This window comes from Euleptes europaea, chromosome 4 (assembly GCF_029931775.1).
Source record: "Euleptes europaea isolate rEulEur1 chromosome 4, rEulEur1.hap1, whole genome shotgun sequence".
Taxonomy (NCBI): Eukaryota; Metazoa; Chordata; class Lepidosauria; order Squamata; family Sphaerodactylidae; genus Euleptes; species Euleptes europaea.
In genome coordinates, this window is record NC_079315.1 from 21571996 (window position 1) to 21591936 (window position 19941).

Sequence of the window (19941 nt, forward strand, 5' to 3'; positions counted from 1 at the left end):
ATTGTGCTCATTTAGTTGGGTTTCTGATGTTTTCTCTGGTTTCTCAAGGATTACTGGTAAATGTTCACATTTGCCCAATTTTTGACCCTGACTATATATCTAGCCTGTAACTTTACACATTCCTAAAGGATGAGTTAACTTTCATCAGCAGATCGCAGTAGCTTTGTAGGTAAATGTCTTGTGATTGCTAGCTGTGCCTGTTGGAGAGGTACTCAGCTACACAAAGGTTTAATGAGCGTTGGAGAGTTCTGGTCCAGGAGCCGAAGGCAAGTAGCTGTCCTGTGGGCTGAGCACCCTAGGCAGATGAACAAGAGAGCCAGCATGGTGTAGTGGTTAAGAGCAGTGGTATGGAGCGGTGGACTCTGATCTGGAGAACCGGGTTTGATTCCCCACTCCTCCACATGAGCGGTGGACACTAATCTGGTGGACCGGGTTGGTTCCCCACTCCTACACCCGAAGCCAGCTGGGTGACCTTGGGCTATTCACACTCTCTCAGCCTCACCTACCTCACAGGGTGTCTGTTGTGGGGAGGGGAAGGGAATTATAAGCTGGTTTGAGTCTCCCTTCAGTGGTAGAGAAAGTCGGCATATAAAAACCAACTCCTCTTCTTCCTCAGCATAAGTGACCATGTGGACGGTTCAAGTGGCAATTACGCCGCCGCAGGAGTCACGCTGCCTCCCAAGGCCTTCCCCCCCCCCCTTGGGGGGGCTTTAACTTGGCTTCGACATGCCATAACCGTGCACATTTCAATTGTTTCTTTTGTTCCTTTCATCTCTTTTCTCTCTACCCACCCGCAGGATTATTGCCACTGGAAGGCCAGGAGTCTTCAGATAGTTTAGCGGCAGAAATCGGTATCCCTGAAATCAAGTAAGTCGTATAATCCTCTTTGCGTCGAGTTGGGCTGCCAGATGTCTGGGATGGCCCCTGAAGGCTACCTGAAAATTTAACCAGTGTAAAATGCTGCCGCTCGTCTCCCTGCGGGCATTAGATATTGTGAGCACACTGCACAAGAACTGAAGGAACTACAAGAAAGGTTGAAGGAGCTGGGTATGTTTAGCCTGAAGAGGAGAAAACTGAGAGGTGATATGATAACCATCTTCAAGTACTTGAAGGGCTGTCATATAGAGGAGGGTGCCGAGTTGTTTTCTGTTGCCCCAGAAGGTCGGACCAGAACCAACAGGTTGAAATTAAATCAAAAGAGTTTCCATCTAGACATTAGGAAGAATTTTCTAACAGTCAGAGTGGTTCCTCAGTGGAACAGGCTTCCTCAGGAGGTGGTAAGTTCTCCTTCCCTGGAGGTTTTTAAGCAGAGGCTAGATGGCCATCTGTCAGCAATGCTGATTCTATGACCTTAGGCAGATCATGAGAGGGAGGGCACCTTGGCCATCTTCTGGGCATGGAGAAGGGGTCACGGGGGGTGGGTGGAGGAGATAGTTGTGAAATTCCTGCATTGTGCAGGGGGTTGGACTAGATGACCCTGGTGGTACCTTCCAACTCTATGATTCTATACACTGGTCATCAGCTTGCTTTTGGGTGCAGTTCAAGGGGATGATTCTAACCTGAGGGACTGTGTGTGACCCCTTATGGGGTTTTCATGGCAAGAGACTGCCTCTCCCAATATGACCCCAAAGAGCATTACAGTGACCTGGAAACAACCTACTGGTGGTCTCTGGCCCTAAAAGCATTCGGCTGTCCTCATCCAGAGTCAGGGCCTTTTTGGCTCTGGCCCCAGCCTGGTGGAACACTCTTGTCAAATGAGACCCGGGCCCTGCGGGACCTGAATCAATTCCGCAGGACCTGTAAGACTGAGATGTTCCGCCGAGCCTGTGGTTGAAGACAGCTATGGCTTCCGTCTTGCTGGCCTCCCCCCTGTCTCCCCCTCCTTTTCCTCTATTTATTTATCCTATTTTTGTATTTCCCACCCCTCCCTTCTGAAAGCATGTATTGTTTTTTCTGTTCCTCCCTCTGTAGAGGTCACCACAAGGGTTCTGTGATATGGTTTTAGGGCGCTTGGGAATTTTTAAGTCATTCTATGGTTTTAAATTGTAAATAGTTGGGGTTTTAGCTGTATTAATATGATGTGAGCCGCTCTGAGCCCCACTGAAAGTCAGGAAAGGGTGGCATACAAGCCAAATTAAAAAACAAGCAGACCTTTAGAGTCTTTCACAACCTGAGACCACACATCTGAAGGACGACTTTTTCTGGCATTAGTGTGTGCATCAGCTTAAATCCTCATGCCAGTTCCCTTTTATCTGCCCCTTAAACTGGGACGATAGACACAACAATTAGACCACTCTCTGAAGCTGTGCCTTTGGTTTGGAGCAATCTGCCAGAAGATGTGCAAAAAGCTCCTTCTCTGATGGTGCTTAGAAGAGCCACAACACCATTCTGTTTAGCGGGGCCCTTCCTGCCTCTTTTATATTGGGTGTATGTCAGATGGTTCATATTGCTATGGATCATTGAGTTCTCACAAGCTTCGGACAAATTCCTGTGTATATTTTGTTACTAGCTCTGTCTCTGTGTGTGTTTAAAAGATGTTTTCTAGGTATCCTTTTGCAGAAATTGGTAAGATGGGGCATAATTTTAAGAAAATAAGCAACTAAGTAAATAAATAAAATAAATAAATGCACTTTCTTCCAGTATCGTCATTGTTTTGAATCTCAGATTGGTGACTTGGCTTAGTAGATTCAACCCTCCCTTTCTTCCTTCTTTAAATTTGGAAAGGCAGTTCAAAAATTCTGTTCATAGTTCAGTTAAATTATTTCTCCCCCCCCCCAGCTCTTGGAGGCTTACATTTTCTCAAAAGCTCTCCTCTTTTCCCAAGGGAAAAACTCATTCGCCTTCAGCATGAAAATAAAGTGCTAAAGCTTAACCAGGAAGGGTCTGATAATGAAAAGATTGCCCTGTTGCAAAGCCTCCTGGATGACGCCAATCTCCGGAAGAATGAATTGGAGACGGAAAACAGGTAGGAAGGAGCCTTTTTGCTCCTGAGTATAGTACACTTGGGACCTTGTTCTTGTTAATATAGGTTGGGCCTGTCCCAAAGGAGGTAGACTTTAGTTTATAAGCAGAAACGATAAGCTGTGATCTCTTGACAAATGCTACAGATTTCCACATCTTTCATGGGTGGAATAAGGCTGCTGCATATGCTGTGAGGAAAAAAAAAGGTGCCTGCGGCATTTTCTGCAGTGGAAACCATAGTGTGTGTGGGGTGAGGGGGTTGCCTATAGTATGGTGACTGCCATTAAACTTCCAGGTAAGAAGTGTGTACCAGCGGTAAAAGCCGAAGAAAGCATGCGTGTCAGCATGTTGAGCACGTATTTGCAGAGGAGGCAGTAATTCCTGGCATGTGTGTGTGGCACATAGTATAACTTATTTTTTGGTATTGTGTAACCCTACATCTCTGAAAAATATGTAAAAATGTACCCATGCTTGAAGTGTAAGTTGAACATATGAACACATGAAGCTGCCTTATACTGTTTAGCCTGAAGAGGAGAAGACTGAGAGGTGATATGATAACCATCTTCAAATACTTGAAGGGCTGTCATAGAGAGGAGAGTGCCAAGTTGTTTTCAGTTGCCCCAGAAGGTCAGACCAGAACCAACGTGTTGAAATTAAATCAAAAGAGTTTCCATCTAGACATCAGGAAGAATTTTCTAACAGTTCAAGCTGTTCCTCAGTGGTACAGGGTTCCTTGGGAGGTGGTAAGTTCTCCTTCCCTGGAGGTTTTTAAACAGAGGCTAGATGGCCATGTGTCAGCAATGCTGATTCTATTACCTTAAGCCAGATGATGAGAGGGAGGGCATCTTGGCCATCTTCTGGGAATGGGGTAGGGGTCACTAGGGGTGTGGGGGGGAGACAGTTGTGAATTTCCTGCATTGTGCAGCGGGTTGGACTAGATGACCCTGGTGGTCCCTTCCAACTTTATGATTCTACTGAATCAGACCATTGGTCCATCAAAGTCAGTATTGTGTACTCAGACCAGCAGCGGCTCTCTAGGGTCTCAGGCAGAGGTCTTTCACATCACCTACTGCCTGGTCCTCTTAACTGGAGATGCCAGGGATTGAACCTGGGACCTTCTGCATGCCAGGCAGATACTCTACCACTGAGCCACGGCCCTTTTCCCCAAGTTGAATGCAGACTGCCTGTAATCCATACTGTTTCCTCTATTTCCTCAAGTTAGCACTAAAATCTTTAAACTTGAAGGCACTCTGGTATAGCCGTGCTTTTAATCTGGAGCTCTTGAGTCTGCCAACTGTAACTATTGTCCCAGATTGCTCAAGGGAGCTTTTCCAGAGTGCATAGTCCATAGACTAGAATTCTGTTGCAGCATAGATATGTGGAGGGTCTGCGAAGACTTTATTCTCTTCGCATTACGGGAGAACGATGCTCAGGATGTGAGAGTTCCTCACAGAGTTTGGGAAGCGCACTGTTGTCAGCGAGGAGCTCTTCCACCATCATTTGCCTGGGAAGCGTTTTGCAGATGTTGAAGTTTAGGTGGCAAATATTGCAGTCAGCTTAGTTCTCTTGCGTTTGCCGAACTGCGATGTGTTGAAATGCTTGGGAAATGAATGCAACAGCGTGCTACACTGCTGTCTAATTCAGGTGCACAGTGAATTGCCCACATTTAGAGAGGCAGGGCCAAATCACACGAGATACTGGGAGATCTGTGATTAGAGGTCCCGGCACTTTGTTTGCTTCCCTTCCGTGAAATTATTTGGCATATGGGGGCTTTTAAAAAATGCTGGGAGCTCCAATGATGGGTAAACATTCAGTGTCTTGTCTGGGCCCTTAGAAAATATGTAAGAATAAGATTTTGGGAGTAAAAACCAAAAAGAAGATGGAGGTATATGTGTATGTAAGCCTGAAATGATAAATCCAGTAAATACTAGACGAAATTCATAAGTATGAAAAATATACAATAATCGTAACATATAAAACTCTCATATTGTCAGTTAAGAGAGCTGATGCAGTGTAGTGGTTAGAGTGCCAGAGTTGGATCTAGGAGTTTCTGTGGGGTAGCCATGTTAGTTTGTTATAGCAAAACAAAACAGAAGTCCAGTAACATCTTAAAGACTATAACAACACTTATTCCAGTACGAGCTTTCATGTGATGGAGCTCACTTCTTAAGAACATAAAAAAGGCCCTGCTGGGTCAGACCAAGGTCCATCAAGACCAGCACTCTGTTCACACAGTGGCCAACCAGGTGCCTCTAGGAAGCCCACAAAAACAAGACAACTGCAGCAGCATTGTCCTGCCTGTGTTCCACGGCACCTAATAGGCACGCTCATCTGATCCTGGAGAGAATAGGTACCGTATGCATTTTTATTAGTAGCCATGAATAGCCCTCTCCTCCATGAACATGTCCACTCCCCCCTTAAAGCCTTCCAGGTTGGCAGCCATCACCACATCCTGGGGCAGGGAGCTCCACAATTCAACTATGCAGTTGTACAGTTGATACTAGAAAGACCCAGGTTCAAATCCCTACTCTGCCATGGAAGCTTGCTGGATGACCTTGGGCCAGTCACTGTCACTCAACCTAACCTACCTTGCAGTGTGAGGATAAAATGAAGGACGAGAGAATGATGTAAATGAGTTTGGGTCCCCATTAGGAAGAAAGGTGGGGTATAAGTGAAGTAAACCATTAAAAGACTAAGCTCATTTTGACAAAGCTATCTACATCATAGGAATCATGTTACAGCTGATTCCTATGTAAAAAAAAATACGTGTGAATCGTGCAAACTATTGAAGAGTTGGTTTTTATATGCTGACTTTCTCTTCCACTTAAGGTAGAATCAAACCAGCTTACAATCACCTTCCCTTCCCCTCCCCACAACAGACACCTTGTGAGGTAGGTGGTTGCTAAGAGAGCTGTGACTAGTCCAGGGTCACCCAGCTGGCTTCATGTATAGGAGTGGGGAAACCAACCCAGTTCACCAGATTAGCGTCTGCTGCTCATGTGGAGGAGTGGGGAATCAAACCTGGTTCTCCAGGTCAGAGTCCACCGCTCCAAACCACCACTCTTAACCACTACACCACTCTGGCTGTCTTGCACGCTTGTACCCAGTATACCTATAATTAAAATATCAATAATATGAAGTGTGCATATCTTGTTGGACCATGTCCAGTAAGTGTTCCTTTAACAAGATATGCACAGTTCATATTACTGATGTTTAAATGCTGGTTATACTGTATGTTTGGTCTTTTAACAACATGAGAGTGTTATGTGTTTTGTTACATTCATTGTATATTTATGAAAGTAGGTTTATGTATTTGAGAATTTATTGGATTTATGAATTAATGCTTACGTAATATATACCGCATCTTCTCTTGTTTTCTGGTTGTGGGGGTGCAGGGTTTTTTCTCCCCCCTTTTCTGGTGCCTAGTAGAAGTAAGAGCAGCCATTCTTTCTGAAAACCAAAATTTGTTCCTTATTTCCAGGCTTGTAAATCAGAGACTGCTCGAAGTACAGTCTCAAGTTGAAGAACTGCAAAAATCTTTACAGGAACAAGGTTCAAAAGCTGAAGATGTAAGTGGAAATACACACAAAACTTGGGCCATGTGTTTTGCAGTGGTGCTGAATTTTCTAGTGCCAACTTTCCCAGTCTTTGCTGTACTACATTTTCATGCTTAAGCTTCGCCACCTGAAAATGTGAAGGTGAAATGGTGTTGATTACCCTTCATATCTATAAAGCAGCGAACCACTTGGAGTGGAGGGAGAGTGGCAAGCGTTCCCACCACTCTAGAAGCAGCTTTCCAGAAAGCCCGTGCCAGTTCTGAAAAGAATGGTCAGGCAGAGATTGAAGCATGCCAGCCAAAAAGGAGGTTGATAGGCTTGCTGCTATGCTATGCTCTTGTCTTGCTGTCCATGGTTGGACAAGAGAGAGTAACGAAGAGGGAGGGAAGAGAGAGACAAGGCCAGGGAGACTAATGCTCTCCAGACTGGGTCTCCTTCCTTGCCCAGATTTCTTCAAGGTCAGGCCAGTAGGAAGAACAAACCAGACTGTTCTAAAAGAACGCTTATCTCCTTTATGCATTCTGTTCTTTCTTCTATCAGCCCAGGGCGCCCCAGTCCAGAGGTTGGTTTTTCCAACTCCCTGGCCTAGAGCAGCCTAGCCCTTCCTTCTCGGAAGGAAAGGCAGATGGAATGAACCTTGTGCTCAAGTCAACCGATGTGCTAATTCTGGGGGGAAGTGGAGGAAAGGGGGAGAAAAGCGTTTGTACCTGGAGAGCCAGGTAGCGACCACAGTCATTCTGCAAACCACCTGTTGCCATGCCGAGTGTAGCTTCAGGTACTTGAACGTTAAAATGACTGCCTTCTGGATAGCTTAAAAAGGTAATGGTAGTGCCCTGTGCAAGCACCGGGTCATTACTGACCCATGGGGTGATGTCACTTCACAACGTTTACTAGGCAGACTAAGTTTGCCATTGCTTTACCCTGAGCAAGCTGGGTACTCATTTTACCGACCTCACGAGGATGAAAAGCTGAGTCAACCTTGAGCCGGCTACTTGAAACATTGCCTAAATTGACTCCTTGGCACTCAAGGCTGTTTGTAGGTTCTCTCTGTGTTATGTATAATCCTGTGAACTCTTCCACCTTGCTACCATTTAAGAGTGGAGCCCACCTGATAGGATCACTGTAAGCCCCTGATTACAGGCTATGCATGGAATTCCCCCCATCCCCCCAGAGGATTGATAGCATTGATTCTGAGAGCCTCAGTCCTCGCTGGAGGAAGAAGATGGGGAGAGGACTGAGTCCAGACCCCCCCCCCTTCAGGACCACCATCTCACAAGTGCTGAATGAAGAGTGTGAACCCCCATGTTAACACTTTTGGATGAGCATGTTGTACAGCCAGCCACTGTTCAATGCCAAAGTGTTGAGCTCCCATTTAATAACAAAAAAACCAGGAGCACGGCACTGGTGATCAGCGTAATAAAAATGGCATTTTGTTTTTCTGTATTATTGTTAGGTACTGTTATACAGCAGCTCATCTAATAGCTTAATAGCTTTTGCATACAGTCTGATCAAAACCTCCTGGACCACACAGGAAAACTGACCCGGCGCCAGCTTTCCAATAACTAAGTCAAATTTGTGTGCTTGCTGCTTCCCACCCCCTTTTGTTTCTTTCTTCCTTTCTGTTTTTCTGAAGATGATGTCTTGTAGCCTTTGCTTTGAGTGGGAGCATTCATTCTTGTACCTGAAATACATTTGTGATAGCTTTTCAGAGCTCTCTAGGTTGACGAGACGGGAGGAAGGAACCGTAGAGAGCGCAGAAAGAGACATCCGTGTGCATGCTCTGAGAGTGCCTAGCTTTAAATGTTTTCCTCATCAGAAGGACGCTAAAATAGTTTCTTCTGTTGGCTGCTGTTTTGCTTCGTACTAATCTGTCCATCTCTGTTTCTTGGCATGGGTTTCTGCTCAAGGCTATTGTGAGTATGGCTTCCTCTTTACTTCACCCTGCTCTGAATCAGTCAGTGCCCAATTTGGGGTTCTTTGTAAGAGAATTTGTAAGAGAAGTTGTAAACTGATTAAAAGTTGTTCATGCTAATGTTTCACACACGCGCACACACACACATGCATTCTCCATCTGTGGTTTAAAAGCTCAGTTGCACACGTAACAAATTATTTTTCTCTGTGTCATCATTGTGGCAACGCTTCGGGCAGTTTGTTTGCATGCTTCCTTAGGAACAGAAGAAAACATCTGCAAAGAAACAAGATTGAAATCTGTAAAAACTGAAGTCAATGGAAACAGAAGGCTATGGTGTAAAAAAAATTATAACTTTTTTTTAACAGTCTGAGGTCTGCACTCCACATTTAATTTTTAATGTATTGGGGTGTGTTTACAAGTTCTCCCTATGTCGCAAATCGTAATCTGGCCTTCGAAACCAGGCCTCATCCATATTCCTGGGCAGCTTCAGACACTATAAAGTTCCTAAATGAAGTCATTTTTGTAGGAATTAGCACACAATCCTTATGTAGGTGGCAGTGTGTGAAACAGAACTTATGAAAGACTGCTGCAGGTGCGTGTGCATGGCCATTCCATGTGTGTATACACAGACACACAGCTGATGGTAATACAAGCTTGACTTTCATGTGTGGACTTCACGTAGGAAGTTCTGTAGCATGTGCCGTGGATCTCAAACACATGAAGCTGCCTTATTCTGAATCAGACCCTTGGTCCATCAAAGTCAGTATTGTCTGCTCAGACCAGCAGCAGCTCTCCAGGTCCCAAGTAGAGGTCTTTCACATCACCTACTTGCCTGGTCCCTTTAACTGGAGATGCTGGGGATTGAACCTGGGACCTTCTGCATGCCAAGCAGATGCTCTACCACTGAGCCATGGCAGCTTCCCCTTCAAAAGTGGTATTGGCAAGTGCATGTAGAGTATAAATGAAGAAAAAACAAATTTCTGTGCCTGGTTAGGTTAGTGCTTTGTTTAGCTCTGTGACCTGCCCCCATTTGCCTGCCCATGTTTAGGCTTTTTGTGCTTGGGAACCTTGTGTGAATAAGGTCAAAAATCTTTAATGGGAAAATCATGCCTCTAGCTATTATGGCCTGTGGTCACAGGTAGACTGCCTCTGTAGATCCACATTTATATTATATTTATTATTTGGATTTTTATCTCGCCCTCCCCAGGCAGCTGTCATATCATCCTCGTGGCACTAATTATATATGCCGTGATGGACTTTTGTTTGGCTTTCAGGCCCCTTCCTCTGAGTTTTGGCAGGTGGCTCCACACAAACCAAAGTTTGCATGCATCTAGAGCAGCTGCTAGCCATGCCAGCCCCTCTCCTTGGCCTCCCCACCATGGGTTTGGCTCCCAGCAGTGAGAACCGCTGCCGGTCACTCATCGCCCAGTTCAGCTGCCAGAAGGGCGAGTGAGCAGTTGCCACAAAATGGTTTTGGGGTGCTTAGGGCCTCGTTCCGGGGCTGCTGCGTCAACCGGACTTCTGATTGCATCCGTATTCATTCTAGAAATGAAATTCTCAAAGATGTTAAGAGCTGCCCCCAAATCACCCCCTACCACATGTCTGACCAATGTGATCACTGGGATTTTGTTATGTGCATTTGCGTATGACTTTCAGCTCCATGCTCAGCTTTCTATAACACAGTGAATGCCTCCTCTTAACCCCCTTTCCCCTCTCTTTTATTTTACAGTCTGTCATTCTGAAGAAGAAACTTGATGAACACCTGTAAGTAATGAAAGGAAAAAACTGCCTTACTATTTTTAATCCAAATAGTTAAAAAAAGCTGTTTTATGGACAACAGTAAGCAGTTAAGCTGCTAAATATATGAAGATAATATAGAGGCTGGAAACGCTTGAATGTAAACCATTTCTATAATTTATTGATTTGTTTAGAAAATGTATAGGCTGCCTCTCTAAAGACCTTCTTGAGGTAGCTCACAGGTAAAGCAATACTAATAACAGGCAATAAAAACAAACCAGAACATTATTTATTTATTTGTTTGTTTATCATTTTTCTTTAATTTATTTAAAACATGTATTGTGTGTGTATCTAAAGTGCCATCAAGTCACAGCTGACTTACAGCAACCCAGGAGGATTTTCAAGACAAGAGACTAGCAGAGGTATTGCCTTCCTCTGCAGATTGACCCTGATATTCCTTGGTGGTCTCCCACCCAAGCACTAACCAGAGCCGACGCTGCTTAGTTGCTGAGATCTCATGATATCAAGCTAGCCTGGGCCATCCAAGTCAGGACAAAACATGTATTAGCCGCCTTAAAACATAAAAACAACCTAAAACAGAAAAGGAAATGGCAATTTTAAAAGATCACCCTCCTTAGTTAAAAGCCTGGGTAAAAAAGAAATGGTTTGGCTGGGTGCCTAAAAGAGAATAGAGTGGGTGGCAGGCAAGCCTTAAGAGAGTCCGCTGAAGTTCAGCAAGGCTTATTTTGTGGTAGGTATTTGTGGCATTTTGTTTCATTAATTCCATCTGTAGGCATCTGAAATTCTATCTATTTGTCTTATCTATCCCTAAAATGTAGAATAAGAGGACAAAAATGGGTGTAGCAAAGATAATGTCCATCTGTAACACGCAAACTGCAGGGCCTGATGCCTTGTGGCCCCAATGGAAGCTGAAGCTGCACAAGCCTGCAGTTTATATTTTACAAACAGATGGAGATGCTTGATCTTCGTCATATCCATATTTGCTATATTCTGTAGTCTTAAGTCTTTTTATTATTTTTTCCCTAGCGAAAAGCTGCACGAAGCTAATAATGAGCTACAGAAAAAACGTGCAATCATTGAAGATCTAGAACCTCGATATAACAACAGTTGTGAGTAGTTTTCTGTTTCATATTGTAATTGGGAACTTCTTTTTAATTTGGGTAATCTTAAAAGCAGTGTGTGTGTGTGTGTGTGTGTGTGTGTGTGTGTTTAAAGCTAAAAAGCTGAGCCCAAAACATGGCTTTATATGGACAGTGCAGTAATTTGCAATAAATGTAGTTGCTCAAAACTAATGTTTTCGTTCACCGTGTATTATGATGAGGATTAATAGTCAGCCCAATTTATTGATACCGACGGCAATGCTCCTGTTAATTTGTATGAAGCTGGATTGCACCTGGTTCTTAAAGAATTTCTTTGATTAAAATTCACCCCACTGTTTGTGCTCACGGGACCAAGCAATCTAGAAGGAGACAGCCCATTTTATTCTATTAAGGGCTGGATGGCAGGGAATAATTATGGCACAGTCTGGTTTGTAGGGCCTTCATCAGTGGTTAATTGAAACCCTTGTTAAGACTGCACACATTTACAGAAATAAATTAATAAATACATATACAAACAGTTCAAACCCAACCAGGCATATGAGAGACATATACTAACCAGTATTACAACTAGAACCTATCTGACCAGATGTTTGAGTAATTGGGAATAGATTTTACAAGCCATGCACATGCCTGGTTGGGTTTGAACTGTTTGTATATGTATTTATTAATTTATTTCTGTAAATGTGTGCAGTCTTAACAAGGGTTTCAATTATCCACTGATGAAGGCCCTATAGGCCGAAACACGTTTGGTATGTGGTTATAGTTATCAACCTCAGGAAATGCCATTGTGCTATTTTAATGCTTTTAAATAAAGGGAAGTAGTTGTGAATTTCCTGCATTGTGCAGGGGGTTGGACTTGATGGCAAAAAGCTATTTAAATAAGATAAAGGTCTTCCCCTGTGCAAGCACTGGGTCATTACTAACCCATGGGGTGACGTCACATCCTGACATTGACTAGGCAGACTATATTTATGGGGTGATTTGCCACTGCCTTCGCCAGTCGTCTACACTTTACCCCCAGCAAGCTGGGTACTCATTTTACCGACCTCGGAAGGATGGAAGGCTGAGTCAACCTTGAGCCGGCTACTTGAGACCGACTTCCGTCGGGATCGAACTCAGAGCTTTTGACTGCAGTACTGAGCAGAGCTTTTGACTGCAGTACTGCCGCTTACCACTCTGCGCCACGGGGCTCCTAAACTGAACAAAAATAACCAACTACATCTCGAGTCAGACCTTTATGCAGTGAGCCTTCTTGTGGAAGGTCACAGGCACTGGCCACAGGCTAAGATCCACGGGCCTAGAGTTCTGTGACTTCCACCCTTTGGTTTTTTGCCTCTGGCCCTGTCCCATTGGCATGCCAGGACCCAGGCAGAACACACAAAAGCACTGTTCAGATGTTATTACTGACATCAGTGAGAGCCAGTGTGGTATAGTGGTTAAGAGTGCTGGACGAGTATCTGGGAGACCCAGGTTCAAATCCCCAATCGTGTTATGGAACTCACCTTGGACCAATCACCCTTTCTCAGCTTAACCTACCTCACAGGGTTGTTTTGAGAATAAAATGAAGGAGAGGAAAATGATTTAAGCCGCCTAGGGTGCCCTTAAAATGATTTAAGCCACCTTGGGGTATAAATGAATCAAACAAATAAATTAAATAAGTGTTCCTTGAATTTGTACTATGAGGGTTGCTGGGTATGTGTAAAATCCAGAATCCTGATCTTATGAGTGTGCATTTACTTTGCAAAAAACATGCCTGCTTGCTTAGAAACACAGGCAGGCTGTAACTTGTGTGGTAGGAATCAGATCAGGGTCATTTAGTCCAACCCACTGCACAATGCAGGAAATTCCAAACTACGTGTCCCCCCCCACACCCCCAGTGACCCCTACTCCATGCCCCGAAGATGGCCAAGGTGCCCTCCCTCTCATGATCTGCCTTTGTGTAACTCAGTGGTCAGCACACTCCTTAGTCAACAGAGCCAAATATCAACAGTACAACGATTGAGATTTCTTTTGAGAGCCACCTAACAGGAGATGCCGGGGATTGAACCTGGGACCTTCTGCATGCCAAGCGGCAGCTCCCTCCTCGCCGCTCAGCACCAGCGCCTCGTGGCTCAGGCTCACCAGCACCCGGTGCCACCGGTCGCTCACAAAACTTCCAGCCCGCTGCTCTGTAGCACCCGACCACCAACGCCTCCCCCTCCGGCCGCCGCTACCACCATCTTTGGAGCATTGCTTAACGTGCCATGTGATTGAGTGCAGACGCGCACTTTCCAAAGCTAGATGGGGGGAGACGCAAGCCTTGAGCCGGAGCGCGGGGTAAGGGATGAAGCCGACCGGAGAGCGTTGAGAAAGCGCGGCGGACTTTTCCTTCACTCCAGAGAGGAGGTGGAGTGACTGGCGGCCCCGGAGCGCTCCCGGCCCTGCAGCGTGGCGAGGGAAGGGGAGGAGCATCGAGGGAGGGACGGGGGGAAAGTAGGAACCTGGGCGGAGAGAGGCGCAAATGAGCTCGACCCGGAGTTGGCCCCGGGGCGTTGCTGCAGCAGAGGTCGGCCCCATGCCTGTCTGGAAGGGAAGGGCCCGGGCCAGTCCGCTCCGGACCAGCCCGTGTTTTTCTGGCGCGACCTGAGTTCGAGGTGGCTGTGAAGTTCCCTGGGTGACCTTTGGGGCGAAAACGCATGGGAGGTTTTGCCTTGGATTTGCCGCTCTGTAGATATACGTTTTCCCCATCTGAATTCTCAAAACTCTGCATGGGGGCTTATTTTTGAGCTTTGAGAATTAGGCTGGGGAAAATGTGCGTTTAGAGAGGCAAAGCCTCCGCAATGCACCTCCGCTGCCGCCGCCTCCTCTCCGCCGGGGAGGGGGTCTAGGGCTGCCCCGGGGACGGGGTCCAGCCTGCCCACCCCAGCCCCGGCTCGGCATCCGGGCCCGGACAAGCCTCAATGGCGCAGCAGGTGGGAACCAGGGAATGCGACCGCCGCTTCCAAGAGAAGCCAGTGGGGCGCGGCCACTTGAGCAAACCCGGGCGCGCACCTGCGGTGGGTGGGTTGGGGGGTCGCTGCATGTTGCAAGGGCGCAGCAGCCCATCCAGCCGCTCTTGGTAGCTGCCCCGCGGGGCTGGAGGGAGGCAGGAGGCTCTGGTGCGGCCCCTCGTCTTGCTGTGCTCCTCCGCCCTGGCCAGGAGAGGCGCGGGGGGAGGGGGCACGAGCGCGTCCTCAACAAGACAGCCTGAGCCAGGATTCCCAGCAGGTTCGGGGACCTCGCGTGGCTGTCGGTCGGGTGATGGGTCCCCGCACCTCTCTCCTCGCGCATGTGTGGACGCCCGCCCGCTCTGCCCAGGCCTGCCTGAGGGGATTGAGCAACACTGGGGGGGGGGGAGGGAGGGCTGCGGCGAGCGTCTCTCGGCCAGAGCGGGCGAGCAGCAGCGGTGGGAGGAGAGGCTCAGTTCATTCGCACAGCGGAGGCGACGACAGCCGTTGCCACCTCTCCGGTCACCCGACCGAGAGCCGCACTCAAGGCGCCAAAGAGCCGCATGCGGCTCGGGAGCCGCGGTTTGCCGACCACTGGTGTAACTGAACAGGCTATTTGATTAGAGCAGCATGCTGTGGCTTTCAGGATCCGCATTATTCTGAAATGTAGACTTTTTCTCCTTGCAAAGCCCTCAAGATAGAAGAATTACAAGAAGCTTTACGGAAAAAAGAAGAAGAAATGAAGCAAATGGAAGAGCGGTACAAAAAGTACTTGGAAAAGGCCAAAAGCGTAAGTATTTTGTGCTCTGCTCGTATGTCACTTAGAGAGCTGCAACTTGTTCTCTCTCCAAAGCCTAATAAATTGCCCTGATGGTATTAACATCATATAGAGACTTGCGTTAATTCCCTCCCCAGCTGTGATTTCTGGCTGCACATTGGACTATTTGGATGTTACTGTTTTCCGTTAACTCTGTGTCTGGTGCCTTGAGCTTGCATCGGTTTCTTCACACATTCCTCCTTCCTCTTGCCATATATAGAAGTGAATATGTAGGTTGTGGGGACCCACGTTTACGTGAACCTGGCCCGTTCCATACTTCTGCATATTGTACCTGATAAGCAAATGGTTTCGATATGCACAGGCGTTTTTCAAATAAAACATGGGGTCTCCCACTGAGCCCCATGGCGCAGAGTGGTAAGCTGCAGTACTCCAGTCAAAGGTCTGCTTGCAACTTGAGTTCGATCCCAATGGAAGTTAGTTTCAGGTAGCTGGCTCAAGGTTGACTCAGCCTTCCATCCTTCTGAGGTCGGTAAAATGAGCACCCAGCTTGCTGGGGGTAAAGTGTGGATGACTAGGGAGGGCAATGGCAAACCACCCCATAAACACACAAAAAAGGGTTTCTTTTTGCAGTTCCCCCAAACATTTATTGTTAATGCTTTTGGGGAAATTAAGCTAGTTGCACCCCATGAGATAGGTAGGGAGAATGAGTCCATGAGCACATGCAGAGTTCTTCCTAGCCTTGATATCTGCCTTGTATCTCTAACTCCTTTTCCTGGTCAAGTCAGAAGGCAAAAACCTATAGAACCTGCTAGTTCAGCTGTTCACCAGGCTCCTGAGGACACTTATTAGTTACCTTATTATAAGTGCTGAGGAACTCCAGAGTTATTTTAGCTTATCCTGATAGCATAACTGAAGTCTTACCTAGGTAGATCTCCAGGCATTCTAAATCAAAGCGTTTCCAAAGGATTTATGACAAAAGGAAATCAGAATGTATTTGAAACTTATAGTAAAAAATAATAATCAGAGAACTTCTAAACATAGCAGAATTTTTTTGTTTTTGTTTTGTTTTTAAGTAGTAAAAACACCGTCTACTTCCACTGAATGGTGCTCGACTGGTTTGGCCAGGAGAGTACAAACATTTACTCTGAATTACAATGCTTCGTTCAAGGTGTTCTAGGAAGGTGGTGTCGGCTGCCTGTTTCTTCAGAATAGAAGCCAGCGAGGCATGCCAAAGCTCTGATCAGCTCTGAGAGAGAAAGCTTGCTGTGCAAATGATCAGTGACATTTAAAGCTTTCTGGCAGATTTCTACAGTTGGGATCGGCTGGGAGGACAGGTGCTTAACAAACAAGTGAAACCGTTAAAGGGCTGCCGGTCTCACGACGTGTAGTCACGTCAAGGTTTAACCCTTGGTGGAAATGGAGGCAACCTTGAACAAAGAAGCCACACCTCCACTTTGGGTGGAAGAAGAATGGAGGCCACTTTACACCTCTGGATTGGCCTAGCAGGAAGGAGGAGCATTTCTAGCACTTGATTAGCATACTCTTTGAGCTTCCCCCTTTTATTTCCTTTCTCTAAATTTATCAGCCATTAGCTATTCATCTACCATTTCACTCTTAAAAAGGCGGGGAGATGAAAAAAAAAATTCTTGATGCCATAAAGAGAAAAGTTGCCACATCTCTCACGCAATTCACTGATCTATTTGACAGGAGATAACGCAGCATCCACTTCTCAGAAAGTGTCATTAGCTGTTTTATCCAGGGAGTAATATATATTTTTTCATGCAGTATTATTTTGTGAATGTGCTAAAACAATGTGGGCTAGGGAGACTACTTGATCCAGACAAAATGGGCTTTTGCTTTCTTCTGCAGTAATGTTATTGTATCTCCATTGTGTCTCAGCTGAGTCTAAGGCATTATACCTTGCTAAAAGAAAGTTCATCTAAATGTATGGATTTATAACCAGCGGAAATAGTCTGGCAAGGAAAAAGTTCTGTGAAAGGGTATCTGGAAGAAGTGAGGTGAACATTTACGATTTGCATCCTTAAACACTAAGGACCAATCCTAATTTAAGATCTTGTTTTGTAATTGTTTACAGCTTGGTTTCCGAATACTATTCGTTGCAGCTTTCAGTCACTCTACTGGAAGGGCAAATCTTTTGCCTAACCTACTAGTCCTGGTGGACACAGAGATATCTGAGAATAATGACTGAAACATACCAGGAGCTGTTGATAGCTCAAAGAGGGAGTACAGAAATTTAATGACAAATTGAAATATAATAGATTATAGGTTTGGGAGCTCCAGTTCTAACCATAGAGTGGTCACGGAGTCTCTTTGAGCTTTTACTGTAAGGTGGTCAATATGAAGGAATTGACACACTGGTAAACAGGTTACTGACCAAAAGAGGGTCTGGAAAATTTTGGGCTGTAGACAGTCAGCTGGCCAATAAAGGCAGAAGTTTGTCACGAGCTTTAACAACTTCAAATTTTAAATGTGTTCACTTCCTATTGAAGCTACTTCATTGCTTCCTATGCTGAAGGCTTCCATGTGTATATGCTTTCAGCACTTTGATCCACACGTGTGATTCTTGCCCCTTACAGGTTATCCGTACCTTAGACCCCAAGCAGAACCAGGGCTCAGGACCAGAGATCCAGGCTCTAAAGAATCAGCTGCAGGAACGTGACAGGATGTACCATTCTTTAGAGGTAACTTGGTTGGCTTTGGTCTTCTCCACCTGAGGCTCCCAATCGGAAACACTTACAGCAGTAACCTTGCAGTCGGGGTTTTAAAATGTCCCTTGATGCAGTCCTAACCATGGTGAATGTGTGGATGTCCCAGTTGCACAGTGAGTCCAAACCTTATCTGGTTTATTAGCTCCAGCTGGGAACTTCAGTTGGAGGGGTACTTGCTTCTTCCCTGGAATGTCTGGTTGGGAGGGGTTAGCCTGTTCTCGGCACCTAGAAGCTTCAAAGGAGCCAGCGTGGTGTAGTGGTTAAGAGCGATGGACTCTAATCTGGAGATCCGGGTTTGATTCCCCACTCCTCCACATGAGCAGTGGACTCTAATCTGGTGGACCGGGTTAGTATCCCCACTCCTCCACATGAAGCCAGCTGGGTGACCTTGGGCTAGTCACAGTTCTCTCTGAACTCTCTCAGCCCCACCTACCTCTCAAGGTGTCTGTTGTAGGGAGAGGAAGGGAAGGAGATTGTAAACTGGTTTGATTCTCCTTAAAAGGTAGATAAAGTCGGCATATAAAAACCCACTCTTCTTCAGTGATTGGTAGCTAGAGGTCACCTGTTTGAGGTCAGCTTTTCCTTAAGAAGTAGCTATTCAGAAGTTAGATATCCCTTTCCTTATCCTATCTTTTCCTCCTTCCTGTTATGCTGCCAGAAAGACTTTGTATTATGCTCTAGATACCTCAGGCCTCAAGTATCATCTGTGCTGTGAAAGATTCCCAGTATGCATTTAGTGAGTTAGCTTTGTTATTTTCTTTTGCTGCTTATTGCTACAGAACTGTAACTGGTGCTTTTAAATCTTTTTTTCTAAATCTTTTCTCAATAAAGCTTTATTTGGCTTTGTTGTGTCTGAGTATCTGGCCAAACCCAGAAAAGCTCGGTTGTATTACTGAAGGGAGACAGGGGCTCCGTCTTCATAATCACCCCCAGAAAGAAACAAGGGGGTGGATCCAACAATTCTGAGTGGCTCTTCCTCCAGTAGAATTCAAGGAAGCCTTCTTAGACTTGAGGAAGACTTCAAAATTGAGCCAGAAGGAAAGGTGGGGTATAAATATTTTAATACATACATGAATTAATAAATAAACTTTCCTCAGTGGAGTGGTAGGATAGGAGTAGGGTCTACCCCAAGGAAAACAGGTCTGAGTGACTTGGTGAGGTAGCCAAGACTGGGGCAATAATTTCTTTAATTCCATTAAAAGGGGTGGTTAAATTGTTAGACGCTTAACCAGCAGCCCTATTTTAAAAGCTGATTTTAAAAAAACATGCGTGTCAAATAATCCAAAGAATTTGATGTGCTTTTTCCTAATTAGAAAGAATTTGAAAAAACAAAGACTCAAAGAGAAACAGAAGAAAAATACATCGTCAGTGCCTGGTACAACATGGTAAGTATACTGAAGCCAATGCAAGCCTTCAAAATGCAGCCCAAGGTGAAGCGCAAAATACTGCTCGGGTCTGTGGTGTTTTTGAAAAAAATCTCTGCTTTTCTGAACAAGGGTAGAGTCGGTTTTGGAGTCGGTTTCGGAAATTCCCTTGGTTACTGGAGACATTTATTAGTTTTGGGGGGGGGGTTGGGAGGATCATTAGTTTACAGTCTTCAGTTTGATGGGGGTGGTGGTTAGAGCAAAATGGGGAGAATCGGTACTCTCAATCCAGGTTTATGAATGGGGGGCACAGATAGGGACAGAGCAGCCCGGTCAATCTGCATGATGGGAAGTCAGCCAAACGCGTGCTTGCCTGTTTCCACTCCACAGGGGATGACTCTTCATAAAAAAGCAGCAGAAGACAGACTTGCCAGCACGGGTTCCGGACAGTCCTTCCTGGCTAGACAAAGGCAAGCCACCAGCACGAGAAGAGCTTATCCAGGCCACGTCCAGCCAGCCACGGCAAGGTAGAGGGAAGCATTGCCTTTTGATAGGAAGCCATCCTGGGATCAAGACCCACTTGTGTGGCAAGGGACAGCATTTCAGGAAACCTCGCCAGCATCCTCTCCTGTATTTGTCTTCCCTTGCTCCTACAACTAACTTCTACTTTTCAGGAAGGCTTTAAAAAAACACACCACTCCTCTCAAAGTTTTTAATTTTCCTCCACTTTTTTTTTTTGCCTTTTAATGTGCCAAAACATCAAAAGATACCTAGTGGAGCGTAATCATTAATCCCCTCCCTGCATATAGACCTTCC

General features: G+C 45.7%; 1 protein-coding gene across 1 annotated transcript in view; it reads left to right on the forward strand.

Moving 5' to 3' along the window:
• Positions 1 to 19731, forward strand: part of HOOK3 (hook microtubule tethering protein 3) — a 74287-nt gene extending 54556 nt beyond the window's left edge. Inside the window, exons 14-22 of the mRNA XM_056848065.1 lie at positions 798 to 867; positions 2825 to 2965; positions 6443 to 6530; positions 10160 to 10194; positions 11215 to 11297; positions 14944 to 15044; positions 17630 to 17734; positions 19075 to 19146; positions 19516 to 19731. Coding sequence (XP_056704043.1) covers positions 798 to 867; positions 2825 to 2965; positions 6443 to 6530; positions 10160 to 10194; positions 11215 to 11297; positions 14944 to 15044; positions 17630 to 17734; positions 19075 to 19146; positions 19516 to 19656 — 836 coding nt within the window. The 3' untranslated portion in view covers positions 19657 to 19731. The remainder of the gene's footprint in view (positions 1 to 797; positions 868 to 2824; positions 2966 to 6442; positions 6531 to 10159; positions 10195 to 11214; positions 11298 to 14943; positions 15045 to 17629; positions 17735 to 19074; positions 19147 to 19515) is intronic.
• The last annotated feature ends 210 nt before the right edge of the window (positions 19732 to 19941 follow it).